General features: G+C 46.3%; 2 protein-coding genes across 7 annotated transcripts in view; both read left to right on the top strand.

Annotated features, from left to right (window-relative positions):
• The first annotated feature begins 5,061 nt into the window (after window positions 1-5,061).
• On the top strand, window positions 5,062-7,384 carry Rrs1 (ribosome biogenesis regulator 1 homolog). Its single transcript, XM_055603159.1, has one exon. The coding sequence runs from the start codon at window positions 5,160-5,162 to the stop codon at window positions 6,255-6,257; it is 1,098 nt and encodes a 365-aa protein (XP_055459134.1). The 5' UTR covers window positions 5,062-5,159; the 3' UTR covers window positions 6,258-7,384.
• The window catches only part of Adhfe1 (alcohol dehydrogenase iron containing 1), a 28,605-nt gene continuing 21,442 nt past the window's right edge, over window positions 6,489-13,651 (top strand). For 2 of the 6 annotated variants that reach the window (XM_055603153.1, XM_055603158.1), the window contains exons 1-4: window positions 7,771-7,843; window positions 10,568-10,605; window positions 12,331-12,377; window positions 13,526-13,579. In XM_055603153.1, the coding sequence (XP_055459128.1) occupies window positions 7,785-7,843; window positions 10,568-10,605; window positions 12,331-12,377; window positions 13,526-13,579 (198 nt within the window). In that variant the 5' untranslated portion in view covers window positions 7,771-7,784. Of the gene's footprint in view, window positions 6,557-7,767; window positions 7,905-8,547; window positions 8,662-10,567; window positions 10,606-12,330; window positions 12,378-13,525; window positions 13,580-13,651 lie in introns of those variants that run through there. The other 4 variants (XM_055603155.1, XM_055603156.1, XM_055603157.1 and 1 more) reach the window with 4 other exon arrangements.

Here is a 13,651-nt window from a genome sequence, read left to right as displayed (position 1 = left end):
TCGGACACTGATATCACTAGAAAGCTTTTAGTTGTCAGAAATTAACTGCAAACGTTAGGCAGTGCTCTCAGTTTTGACAAGGATGTCTTCAGATGAATGGCTCCCATTGGAGCTGTGATTGATGTTCAGAGCAAAATGTTACAATAATAAACTAACGTGAGTTGAGACAAAATCTAGCTACCATAAGCAGACACAGAGACATACAAACTTTAGTTTAAAAGGAGATTAATTCCAGGAAAATTCAGAAAAGTGCAAAAAGCAAAATATAAATGCAGGAAGCATGAACATAGTAGCAGAGAAGACATAGCTCTAAATACATACAAACAGGCATATACACGTACGTATGTATACACACATATTCAAAGTCTGAAAACTGGTGAAACTAAATTGAATATATAAAGTTTTATTTAGAAATAAGAACAGTTGAAAGAAAATTTATTTCAAAAGCATTAATTAGTTAATAAGATGAAAAACAATGGCCCAATGATGAGTAGTCTCCACTGAACCAAAAGATCCTTGAGGTAAAACAATAATGTAGAAAGTATTATGGTAAAACTGATTTTAAAAAAAGGCAAAATAACAAGGATGGGGAGATGGCTCAGTCAATAGGTATGTACTGTTCAAGCATGTGAACCTGAGCTCAGTCCCCAACAACACATTAAAAGCCAGACATGAAAGCCTGTAATCGAGCACTGGGGAGAGAGAGACAGGATTATCTTTGGGCCTTGTTGACCAGACATCCTAACTTAACGGATGAGCCCCAACTCGCAGTGAAAGATCCTGTTTCAAAAACAGGATGGTTCCTCAGGAACAACACTTACTGCTGGCCTCTGGCGTCCACACATAAGTAGAGAGGGAGACAGAGACAGAGAGAAGACAGAGACTTGAGACAGCAGAAATGAGAAAGAGAAAGGGCACACAATACAACCGAGAACTGTCGAGGGCAGAAGGAGAACTTGAAAGAGGTCTGTGAATCAGAGACTAGACTCATCCCCACTCTCCCTCCTTACAGTGGACAGCCTCTTACTCTTTTCCTGTCTGGATGTACTTACTTTGATTTTCTTACTGGACCATAAACTCCTTGAAAAGAACAGCTGCATTTTGCTCACTCGATAGACATTTATGGCATATTAGTCAGTAGATGCTTTTGGTGCTATTCTAGAATGTTCTGGGCACTGCAGTCACTGCGGCGATGATGACAAAGTCCCCGTTTTTTAGGTTTACTTTAGAAAAATGAGAGGGCAAATCAAATAAGCCAGCATACAAACATGATAAAACAGCTCGCACGGTGGAGGTGTGTGGCTTCTCTAGATGCTGAGCTAGCTCGGGGAGCCAATTTTCAAATCAGAGTGCCATGAGCCAGGATTTCATACAGCAGTGGGCTGAAGAAATGATTTCTGTTTTTTAACATTTGAGCGTTTGTGCACACATGTGGTAGTCAGAGAACAACTTTTAGAACTCAGTCCTCTCCTCCTTCTGTGCAGGTTTCAGGAATCAAACTCAGGTCAGCAGGTTTGATTGCCAGTACTTTCAACAGCTGAGCCACCATCCCCCCAGACCAGTAATTTCAAGAATACAGGCGAAGAAGTAGCTCATTTTTAAAATGTCTGAGCTACCCACAGAAGTTCTTCAGGCCCTTCCTTCCTCTCCATATCAGACATGCACCTTATCTCAGAAAAAAAGATGAACTTTCTAAGTTAGAGTCAGAGGTCAGGTCCTCTCATATAGAAAAGTCCATTCATGACCCAGGAGGAAGACATCCAGAAGAGTGCTGAATAATAATAATAATAATAATAATAATAATAATAATAATAATAACAACAACAACAACAACATTGGTACACCTAAAGAACATATTGTAACAAGAGGAAAAGATCAGAGAGATGAGTTGTAAAACCTACCTAATTAAACCCTTCATTTTCCAAATGAATAAGCTAGAGCCTAAGACTTAAACTGTGTTCCCAGTGAAATCCCAAAGAAACCAGAAGCACCCCAAAATTCAACTTGCCCATCCCTAAACTCTTATATCCTAGATAATGAAGCAAGGGAAGTCAAGTCTGGGAAATGCCTGGGATGGTATATATAAATCCCAGGCCATTGCATCCTCCGAAGCACCAGAGGCTCCCGCGGCGAAGAGGCTGCGGTTTCCAAGATGCAGTGACACCTACTTGCCACAAGGAGGCTCTCTCCCTTGCTGTCTCCCTTTGGCAAGAGAAAAAACGCCTAGGAAAGAAAAGTGTATCCTACAAGTTTTAGTTTCTATTGTTTTTACTTTCGTGGAATTTTACAAAACAATAGGTTAATCTATAGAAACAAACCATTGTTAGCAGGAGCCTACCAAGGCTTTTGAACTGATTATTACAGGAAAAATCAAAGATGAATTTGCCATCATCAGAGCAAGTTACTAGACTAGAATGATTATGACATACCTGAAACTGTTGTCCCTCTTGTATTCCCAATGGCATGGGAAGACAAAGGCAACCTATCAACACTTGTTTGGCGGAAGAAAAAGATGAGAAGTGGATGGTGAAAGGAGTGGCAACTTTGAGGGGAAAATTGTGTCTTGAATTTGAAGTAAAATATACTGTCCTAGCAACAAGAGGACAGCATTTAAGCCAATACAGTGGCTCCTGCCTGTAAGTACAGAATCTGGGAATCAGAGGCAGGAGGATCCATTCCAAGACCATCCTTAGCCATACAGCAAATTTAAGGCACATTAAATAATAATTTGGATGATTTCCTATGCAACTAAGGCTGGCCTTGAACATATGATCCTCCTGCCTCCCTATACCTCCAGAGTGCTGGGATTATAGGCATTTGCCATAGTACCCAGTTTAGTCAGCCTTTTTGTCACGAGCGCTTAATTATGCCGGAGGACTTTAACCAAGACGCCACAGAGGGCGGCAAGGTACTGATAAAAGATTTTTGAGTGCTGCTCTAATCACACAAATCACACAGATATCTAAGGATTGCATAGCACATTATACATCTTATGGGGAATACAACCTGGCCACAGGTGCGGGCTCGGACACTTTGCCTCCAGCTTCAGGTGTCTTCTAGGGCCCAGAACTTTGCAGTTCCAGCCAGACCTCAGACACGTCTTCTGATGACTTGATGGGCCTCGGAGCTTCTCTGCTCCAGCCAGGCCTCAGACGCGGAGGAAGCTGCGGCTGCTCAGGTGCTCAGGAGCCGTCTTCCAGGGCCGGTCTGATAAGGTGGTCCTTTCAGGGCCGGTTTGTTAAGGTGGTCTGGGCTTTTCAAGCAGCCGTTCAGGAATTGGCTGGTTAGTGACGGTGTCTCGGCTTACTCACCAAAGAGTCCGGCCTGCCGCGCCTGTGTAGGCTCAGCCTGCATTTTCATACATTTTTGGGGGCATGGCTTGGCTTACCGTTCTTTCACACGCACGCACGCACACACGTCAGCTGCCTTAAGAGCGTTCTTAGTTACTATTACTACGAATATCTTCTTATCTCTCCTTGACAGCTCTGCTGTCTTACAAGCTCTCAGTGTCTTAGGGGCATTGCCCAGTCACTGTCACCAAAAATGCCTCTTAACTTTGCTCCTGACAGCTCTGCTGTCTTACAGGCTCATTAAACCTTTTAAGGGGGAATAGGGAAAGGCAGTGAAGGAGTAAGACAGCAGAGACGTGTGAACACACCATACAGAAGACTATGACTTTGTACGCTAACTTAAAACTTGGTTTTAGGAACAAAGCTGGATGTGGTGTTGCATGTCTGTAATGCCAGCACTTGGGAGAGACAGGAGGATCAAGAATTCATGGGCTCATCAGCTACACGGGGAGTTTGAGCTGCTCGGCCTCAGCTTTGTGTTCAAAGTTCATCTGTTTAGATATACTTTAGCACTGGGGAAGCAAAGGCAGGCGTACCCCTGTGAGTTCCAGGTCAGCCTGCAGTCTGGTCCACAAAGTAAGTCCACAACAGCCAGGGCTCTTATACGTAGAAACCCTGTCTCAAAACAAAACAACAACAAAAAAAAAAAAAAAACAGAACAACAACAAAAAATATATACACTTTAGACAACCGGGACTTTTAAAAAAATCAGTAAAAGTCTACTTATGTGATTCAAAAACAAATTTTTGGATGACATTACACTGAATATATGACCATTCTAACACCAGGGTCAAAATGCCTACTGCAAACACATTTCCTTAGTTGTCTAACCTTAGTAAGTCAATTCACCTCCTAAGGGTGCCTTTTCATTAGTGGAAACAATAGATTTCTTGAATCCTTCCTTTCTACCAGTTACTAATTAAGGTTTCATACTTATCGAATGAAAAGGACTGAGGTAAAACACAGTAGATCAAAGTAATAGTAAACTGAGACAGGTATAATACTGCCTTAGCTCCCCAGGCCACCATGACTGTTGAATAAAAACTGCTATTTGGTTTTCACTGAATCTTAGTCCTCCCTAAAGCATATTAACACATTTACCTTTAAAAGTCCTAGATACGGAGTACTGTTAGAGTCTCCATCTTACACGACTTGTCAGGCCTAAATAAATATCCCAGGATCAAACAGTGGCACAGCCAGAATTGGAGCCCAGGCCATGCAACCACCCAGCAAAGCCGAACTGCCAGTCCTGATCAGCCTCCTTTAAGTGGGATCCGCCTCTGCTCACGCGTACGGCACAGGGAATGGGCTGTGACTCTGAGGAAATAATTTATCTCGCCCCAGGAAGAGCTGATTAGCTAAACACCTCTGTAACAAATTCACCTGTAGATTGTGCTATGCACACACTATCCGGAAGCTACAGCGACTGCAACCCCAGGCGTTCGAACAGCCCGCTTCCTGCCGCGACCGCCCCCCCTGCCCAGCTGCATTCTGGGAAACGTAGTCCCAACCAGGCCCTGAGCTTGTCTGTGTTCAACCACCCAACTCTCAGCGCCTGTCGGACCGACCGCCGGTTGCGAGCTCAGTCCCGCCTCTAAAACCTTCAGCTCTCCAATGCCGCCCTCTGCCGGCCTTTTTCCTAGCCGCCCTGTTGTACACCGGTTCCGGGTACCCCGGAAGTGAACTCTTCTCTTCCGGATTACGAGTCCGGACGTCCGCACGTGGTTTGCCGGTTACTTGGGTGCTGCCGCGTTGGAGCTGTGTTCTGCTGCTGCCCCGGAGTGAGCGAACCGAGCCGGAGCGGGGGCCATGGAGAGCCAGAGCGTGGAGGAGCTGCTGGCCAAGGCGGAACAGGAGGAGGCGGAGAAGCTGCAGCGCATCACGGTGCACAAGGAGCTGGAGCTGGAGTTCGACCTGGGCAACCTGCTGGCTTTGGACCGCAACCCCCCGACGGTGCTGCGCCAGGCCGGGCCCTCGCCGGAGGCCGAGCTGCGAGCCCTGGCGCGAGACAACACGCAGCTGCTCATCAACCAGCTATGGCAGCTGCCGACCGAGCGCGTGGAGGAGGCGGTGGTAGCGCGCTTGCCGGAACCCGCCACGCGCCTACCACGCGAGAAGCCGCTGCCCCGGCCCCGGCCGCTCACCCGCTGGCAGCAGTTCGCCCGCCTTAAGGGCATCCGTCCCAAGAAGAAGACCAACCTCGTGTGGGACGAGGTGAGTGGCCAGTGGCGGCGCCGCTGGGGCTACAAGCGCGCCCGGGACGACACCAAGGAATGGCTGATCGAGGTGCCTGGGAGCGCCGACCCCATGGAAGACCAGTTCGCCAAGCGGATTCAGGCCAAGAAGGAACGTGTGGCCAAGAACGAGCTGAACCGGCTGCGGAACCTGGCCCGCGCGCACAAGATGCAGATGCCCAGCTCAGCTGGCCTACACCCGACGGGACACCAGAGTAAGGAGGAGCTGGGCCGCGCCATGCAAGTGGCCAAGGTGTCCACCGCTTCGGTGGGTCGCTTCCAGGAGCGCCTCCCCAAGGAGAAGGCACCCCGGGGCTCCGGCAAGAAAAGGAAGTTTCAGCCCCTCTTTGGAGACTTCGCAGCCGAGAAGAAGAACCAGTTGGAGCTACTTCGAATCATGAACAGCAAGAAACCTCAGATGGACGTGACGAGGGCCACCAACAAGCAGATGAGGGAGGAGGATCAAGAGGAGGCTGCCAAGAGGAGGAAAATGAGCCAGAAAGGCAAGAGAAAGGGAGGCCGGCCAGGACCTTCGGGCAAGAGAAAAGGTGGCCCGCCAGGCCAGGGAGAGAAAAGGAAAGGAGGCTTGGCTGGCAAGAAGCATTCCAGGCCGCCTGCTTTAGGTGGCAAGAAGAAAGGAATGCCGCACCAAGGTGGGAAGAGGCGGAAGTAGTATTCTCCCCACTGGACCTGCAAAGCTAGGACTGTCTGTACTAAGGGTTAAGTTGTGCACACTGCAAGCGGGTTCAGGAGGTGGCTGCTTCCCTCACTGAGCTTGCCATTGATGGGGGGCGGGTTTGCCACCCCCTCAAGTGTCAGTGCTGGACTACGAATTGAAACTTTTCCCACAATAGAGACATTGGCTGGAAGTTAAGTGTGTATTTTGAAAACATGAGAATTACAGAAATAATATGACCAGAACCAGGAATAAGTGAACAGCCTGCTTTTTTTAATCTTGACTTTGGATACTGGGTAAGGGTTGATCAGATTTCTGAGTTCTAGTAGATTGCTTTCAACATTTTTGCCTTATTTTTGTAACAAAACTTGTATATTTATCAAAGCAGGGAGAATGGGGAGAACTCTGTCTGCCTGTGGTTTACAAGTATTTAAAGGAACTCTTACTGTCGGTAGAAGTTGTAGGTGAAGCCATTGATCTGGCTACCAATATAGAGTGTGCTTGAAAAGCACAAAGTGGTTACAGGAGCCACTTGTATTGAGGAAACTCAAAAGTTCTTTTGGCACTAATTAAAAGTATAGTGCGACTGATGTTGGTTCAGTTGGTACAGTAGGCCAAATGAGCACATTGCTTTAAATGAAAAATTGGAACCACAGTAAATAATGCTACTTACCCTTATTACTACAGAAAATACTTGGCATTTTGTCTACAACCAGTGGCCTTTGTTTGGTTCACTTGGGTTTTAGGTTTTAGCCAGTGCTGGCCTGGAGTTCAGTGCGGAGCCAAGGCTGACCTGGAACTTGTGGCTCCGTCTCCAGAGTGCTGAGATTATAAACGAGCAGCCGCACCCAGCAGGAGATTCCGCGTTTATTGCTGTCCTGGGTGTCTCCCCGTCACCAATGTCTTCTTTTGATCTTAATAAACTTAACTTTCCATCACGATCTCCTGAAAATTATTAATAGAAAATCCAAAATTGAGGGAGGAGCCCTCTCCGTAAAGCAAGCTGATATGCCAGTTGATAGCAGTGGGGAATTGGGCTGGAGGTTACCGTTTTAGTGTTTTGTTTTTAGAAAATGCAAGGCAAGCTCAGCTCATAATAATTAATAAAACTTGTGGGTTATTAATGGCTTTGGGTAAAGTTCTAATTAAGTTTGTTGGCCTGGGGCATGGCAGATGAGCACTGCTGAACCCTGCTAGTTTGCAGTTGTAAGTATCCATGAGGCTAAAGGCATCTCAAGTACTTCATCAAAACCAAAGCTGTTTGCCGAGGAGTTTGTTTTTTTTTTTTTTTTTTTCCCTGACACACAGCCGGCATTAAAGTTTACACATGACCCTATGGAGTTCTTGCCATTGAGGCTCTTTCAGAGTTGGCAGCTGGTTCTGACTGCTGCTGAAAAATGGGCTAAAGTTGGGTCAGGTGACCTTACGCCAGTGAGCTGGAGGCAGATAGTTTCCTTCTGGAGTCCAGCCGCTAGGATTGGCTGGCAGTGGGGGTGGAGCAGCCAGAGGACAAGAAGAACTGCCATGGCCGCAGCCGCACGCACACGGGTCGCACACTTGCTGAGGCATCTGCAAAGCACAGCGTGAGTACAGGCTGCACCAATGATGCCACAGGATTTGGCAACCCCTGAAAGCACCCCGCAGGTACTTGTAGAATTCAGGAAAGCAGATGCCACAGTATTTGCAGGGAGGGCCTGACACCATGGTGGGACAGGAAGTGCAGTGTGGCGTGGCTACCATTAAGGAAATACTCAGAGAAGCCGGCCTGGCCCCACAGTGTGATGGGGAGTGTAGAGCTTGGCACTGTTGCTAAGACAATGAACAGTGAAGCTGCACTGTACACTGGTCTGTGTAGATCTGCTCTTTTCGGAGAATACAACAGTGGGAGGCTGAAGAGCACAGGCTACTTAGAGATCCAATGAGGGGATAGGCACAGTTTGCAGATCTCAGCAGATGGGTTGTCAAAGGGAAAAGACCACACAGAGTTATCCTCCCTGGCCTGATTCCTTCCAGAAAGGCTGAGTGAATGTCCAAGTGCCAGAGTCAGCCTGGGAAATGGAAGCTTGAGCTGACATGAGGTAGGGAAAGGAGAGGGACTGGACAGGAATTCTGGCAGAGAGGGAGAGTCGGAGAGTTGGGGCCTGCCCTCCTGGAGGCAGTAAGGACTGATACATGACTAGGAAAACACTTCATGCACACATACCAGATAACATACAGTGCACATGAACTATGGGTAGCAGGAAATAATCTTTATGACAACTCTGACATGCTGAGTATTTTCCTCTAGCATAAGAAAAATGTGAAAAAATACTTTGTTCAATGTCACAATAGCTGAGCAGTGGAACAGCCATGGGTTGAACTTCAGCTTTGCAGTCCTTGTTCCCCAGCCTATAATGAAATGGTAAGTTGTGTTCTGTTAACAACAGAAAGCTACTAAGGCCACATGTCTCGCCCTGAAGCGTCTCCGGATGCAGTGTGGTAAAAGAAGAGTTCCATGGCCAGGGAAACCTGGGGAGCTACTTCTCACTGAGTTGATGTCTGTGTTAGTATGTAAAGTGCTTTGAGACTCCTTCAAAGCACTGTATTCCTTAGAACCTGTGTCACCCAGGACATGATTGGAACAGCCGCTTGGGGAGGCAATATGAGTGAGTGCAGTTACGTTAGTACACCAGGGCCAGTAGGAAGTGCATCCCTCGTGTGCCTGGAGAGGACAGAAGTGGACATTTGATTTCCCGGAACTGAGGTTGCAGAGGGTTGGGAGTCACCTTGTGGGTTCTGGGAACCAAACCCAAGTCCTCTGAAAACCGCCACCTTCAGCGCTGAGCCATCATCTCTCCAGCCCCCGGAAGCAGTTTCAGTAAGGAAGGGACACAGAAAGGATTCCCTTCCCGGTGCAGCCACACTGAATAAATTTCAACCTGCTTTTGACTTTTTTGACTCCTTAATTAGCCTCTTGAGTGAGTGAGCCTAGTTATTAAGACTGCCAGAGCTCAGGCTCCGACCCTAAGAGCTCCATAACAAAGTAAATATCCAGCCTGATTTCAGGGGCCAACAAGTGTGCTGGACCTAAGGAAACAGCCCGCCATTATAGGCCAACGGGACAACCAAAGGATGAGCAAGCCTGGGAGTTTCAGACATGAATCTCTTAATAGGATAGGAAGGATAGTGAGGAGGGAGCCGAGGAGATCCAACACAGAAGGCAGGAGAGGGCCAGGCAGGAACCTCAGCTAAGGGCTAGATGTGTGTTAATTAGCCTTGGAACTTAAAATAACACGAATGGGTGGAAAGAGGCAGGCATGTCCCTGCCATATTTCGGATGTCTTTCTTCTCTTGCCTTGCTTAGAAGTTTGTTGCAGGGCAGGGTCTGGAAAGAGAAAATCTAGCTGAGCCTGGACCTGGGCCTGGCCTGCTTTCCTGTCCCCTGGAGGAAGTAGCAGGCCACTAGATGGCAGCCTTGCTCTATGTTTTGTCTTGACCTCGGCAAGCCCTGAGATCCCGGAGCCACAGAGTAAACCACCGTTTTCTTCCCTTCACCTTCCCCCCCCCACCCCCCCGACTGAATGTTTTAATTCCAGATTTGAATTTTGGCGGGATGGGGAGGAGGCTGTGCAGTCAAGTGTTTGCCTACACACCGCTAAGGCAAGGTCCTCTGAGCCATAAAGAGAAACAATTCATGAGCAGGAGAAACTGAAGCTGTAAGGAGGGACTGTCCGAGAAGTGACCGATGTGGGAGGGAAGTTTCCAGAAAGGAGAATGTGGAAAGTGCATAGGAGAAGGGCTTCAGGGAGGAAAATGTGCTAGATGTGCGCGCGTACTGTAGGGACAGGACCAGCTCACAGAGCCTGAGGCTGCGGCCCAGGAGAGAGTGGTGGGACCTGAGAGGCCAGTGGTCTGAGAGTTCCTGGAGGTTCAAGTGCAGAGTCAGTTCGCAGATGAACCATACCTTGAAGATGTGGGAGAATTGCATAGAATGCTCCCAGGGTGGAGAGCTGGGTGGGCAGAGCCGGGAGGTGCAGAGCTCCTGACCTGTCAGGGCAAATCGAAGCCCCGTCAACATGCTTCTCAGAGCTGCCTGCAGGCCTTGGCTGAGTAGAGCTTGAATAAATAACCTCGTGAAAAGGATTGTCTGGCACAGTGATGGGTTTAGCTTTTGCCTTTGGCGTTATAGTGGGTTGGGTTTGGCTCTACACCCTGCCGGCCGCCACCCAGGTTAGACTCAAGACCAGGGTGTTGTGTAAAGTCACGTTAAGACTTCTTCCTTTTGGTTTTTGTTTCTGTTTATGTTTTCCTTTTTTCCTTTCCCCTAGATGCCAGTGCCCGGCTCACTCTCATACTTACTCCCAAGGTAATGCGTTTCGAGTTTTTACATCAACTTACAGTTTTGTTTTCCACCGCTGACATTTGGGTAAAGTGTGGAAAAGGGAAATCAAGGCATGTGTGAGGCTGTCTGTCTCTCACTGTGAAGCTGGTAGCACATAGCTCCCACTGTGCCAGGTTAGTTGAGTGCATGATATTTAAAGCTGTTTGTGCATTCAATTTTAAATACAATATTTTCCAAAACTGAAAACACACTTATGATACTTTAAGAATGTTTAGGTTCTTCAGAAACACGATTTTATGTTAAAAGACAACTCTAAAAGGGGATTGCTAGAAGGAAAACTTCTCCCCATATCCATTTTTTAAATAATCTAGTTCTTAATAATTAAAAATAATAACAAAGTCTTCAGCTCCCACCATCTTAATCCTTGCCAGACTCTGTGGCCCATAAAGTTCACTGTAGCTTCAGCAAGTCCTCATGTCACATGATTGACACAGAAACTGATTATCTTCTTGGAAGGAGGTAAGCTATTAACAGAGAGGCAGGAAAGGAGAGGCCAGCCAAGGCATGCTCCTGAGCAGAAAGCACAGCAGGCCTGATGAGGAGTCAAGCCAGGTCAGACATACCAAGGCCCTTCCTACTTGGTAAGTGATTCACTTTCAGAGCAGATGGGGTCTCTTACCACCAGCCACTAGGGAGAGCCAGCCTCTAGGGCTCTTGGGAAAACAGGCACCATTTTGTTTTTGACCCATTTTCTCCAATCTTTTTTGGCTTTTTTTCTATTTGGGGAATGGCTTAGAGAAAGATAACTCCAACAAACTGAACTAAGCTTCGGTAGTAGAAGCAGCAGCAATAGTAGTAGCAAGAATGTCTATAAAGCCATAGAGGAATCAGAGAAATGTGCATTTGGATAAGATGCCTTTGCCCTCAGGGAACAATACTGTGTTGTGTTGTTATCTAGTTCTGGCCTCTTTTTCTTTAACAGCAAAAAATGGGTAGTACAAATTATCATGTTGACTTTCCTTTATCTTGTGGCTGGCCAGAACTGGTTATAAATAAGGAGGGTAGAAAGAAAGATGGGGACTGGGGGGGGGGAGTGTGGAGAAATGGCTGGTGGTTAGAGCACTGGCTGTTCTTCCAAAGGACGCGGATTGAATTTCCACATGGCAGCTCAAAACTGTCTGTAATTCTAGTTTCAGGGGATCCAACACCTTCACACGTACATACATTCAGGCAGATCACCAATGTACATAAGAAAGAAAAAAAAAAAAAAAGGAAGAAAGGAAGGAAGAAAAGAAAAGAAAGGAAAGGAAAGAAAATGGCCCAGGGAGATGGCTCAGCAGAGAAGGACAATTAGCCATGCAAGCCTGCTGACCTGAGTTGGACCAGAACTTCCATGAAGGTGGATCAACTCCACAAAATTGTTCTCTGACCTCCATATGCTTGCTGTGGCATGCAGAGCCAACATGCACACACAGCAATAATAACCTTTTTAAATATAAAATTCATTGATGGCCTCTTAATTGCCCTATGTAAGAACCAGCTTTACAGAAGAGGGAAAAACATTTTTTAGTACTTTTTGGTAGATATTGACCTATAGTTGATGTATAACCATAAAAATGCCAAAAAGTGTACTTTTTGGTAAGATTTCAAAGAAGATGTTTATGTTCACTGCTGGGTTTTATTATCGAAAAACAATTAGTTAGGCTTGTTTTTTGATGCATGCTCTGATGCTACTTTCTGTGCTTCTAGCTCCTGGAACCTCACCTTCGGGAAAAACAACAGATTATGCCTTTGAGGTAGACTTCATCAATTCATTCTTTCTTTTATGGATGACCTGCAGTGTTTGCTGAAGCATTAGTGTCTCATTTGAAATTTGTTAGCTGATACTCCACAGTCTCATTTTGACCAGGCACTGTGCTTCAGTGTGCATTGTGAGGCTAGGGGAATATAGTCAGAAAACAGGAATAATGTTTAAAACGCCATCTTTTATATCACTATTAAAATATGACAAACTCCCAGTTCTACCTCGAGACTCTGAAAATTTGCCTCAGGCTTTATTTAACAAAGGAAGTCAAAGTAACCTTTTGAAGGGAGAGTAGAGGAGCAACAAATTCTGGTGCAATTTGCCATACTAATTACATAATTACCTATAATTGTTTGTTTAACTCCTTGGCCCTCCTCTGGTTAGGAATCATAAATTAGGTCACCAGGGGCCGTCTGACAGCCCAAGCCCCATCTTATGGCTGACACTTGAAAATACAATCCTCGTGGTTGCTAGGTCATTTGAGAATGATAGAGATCCAGGTGACCCAGCTGGACTGCTTAAGTCTTCATTTCAAAGAGTTACTTTTTTTTTTTTTTTTTTTAAGAAAGAAACAAAGTCTGAACAAACCATGATTGTTTTGTTCTTTAACTGAAAAGCGGCCTATATGCATTTGTGTGAAAGCTCTGCCTTTGTATGTAAACACCAGAAGACCGTGCATCTGTGTTTTAGTTATTTGTGGTACCAGAGTCCAGCACAAGGCCTTCAGCAGGGCACCCCTCACTGGGGTTGGTGGTCAGGAGGTTAGATGGACGTGAGTAGCTGCACAAAATGTTGGGTGTGTATATATGCACACGAGGGTTGGGTAAACGAAGGGGCAAAACTACCGGAGAGACATATAAAATTGTAAAGTAAGAGTGTTGAGAGTTAGTTTTGATATGTGGGTTATGAAACTGAAGGAACAGGTGAGAATTTATTGTGTATTTGAGGAAAGACAAAGGCAACCATTTCACTGTGATCGGTGCCAAGGTTTGCTTAAAGAAGAGGGGAGGCCAGAAGGTGAGGGACCTAGAAGGCCATGCTAAAGAACGTGTTATTTATTCTCTAAACATGGAGGAGTCAGCTCAGGGCTTTAGAAATACACTGTCCAACTCTAATACACAATGCTTTTCTTTTTTTCAGATGGCTGTTTCAAACCTTAGATATGGAGCAGGGGTTACAAAGGAAGTGGGCATGGCAAGTATTTAAGATGTCTGCAGCCTCTAGTCGGCTTGAGAGTGTTAACAGACCGATAATGAAGTCCTTTGT

This window comes from Psammomys obesus, unplaced genomic scaffold, assembly GCF_907164565.1.
Source record: "Psammomys obesus unplaced genomic scaffold, mPsaObe1.curated_primary_1811, whole genome shotgun sequence".
Taxonomy (NCBI): domain Eukaryota; kingdom Metazoa; phylum Chordata; class Mammalia; order Rodentia; family Muridae; genus Psammomys; species Psammomys obesus.
The sequence above is the reverse complement of the archived record's forward strand: the minus strand, read 5'-3'. Positions and strand labels throughout refer to the sequence as shown.

Bases quoted from the DNA above. Each gene is read 5' to 3' on its own strand.
- Rrs1 (XM_055603159.1), top strand. From the start codon at position 5,160: ATGGAGAGCCAGAGCGTGGAGGAGCTGCTGGCCAAGGCGGAACAGGAG.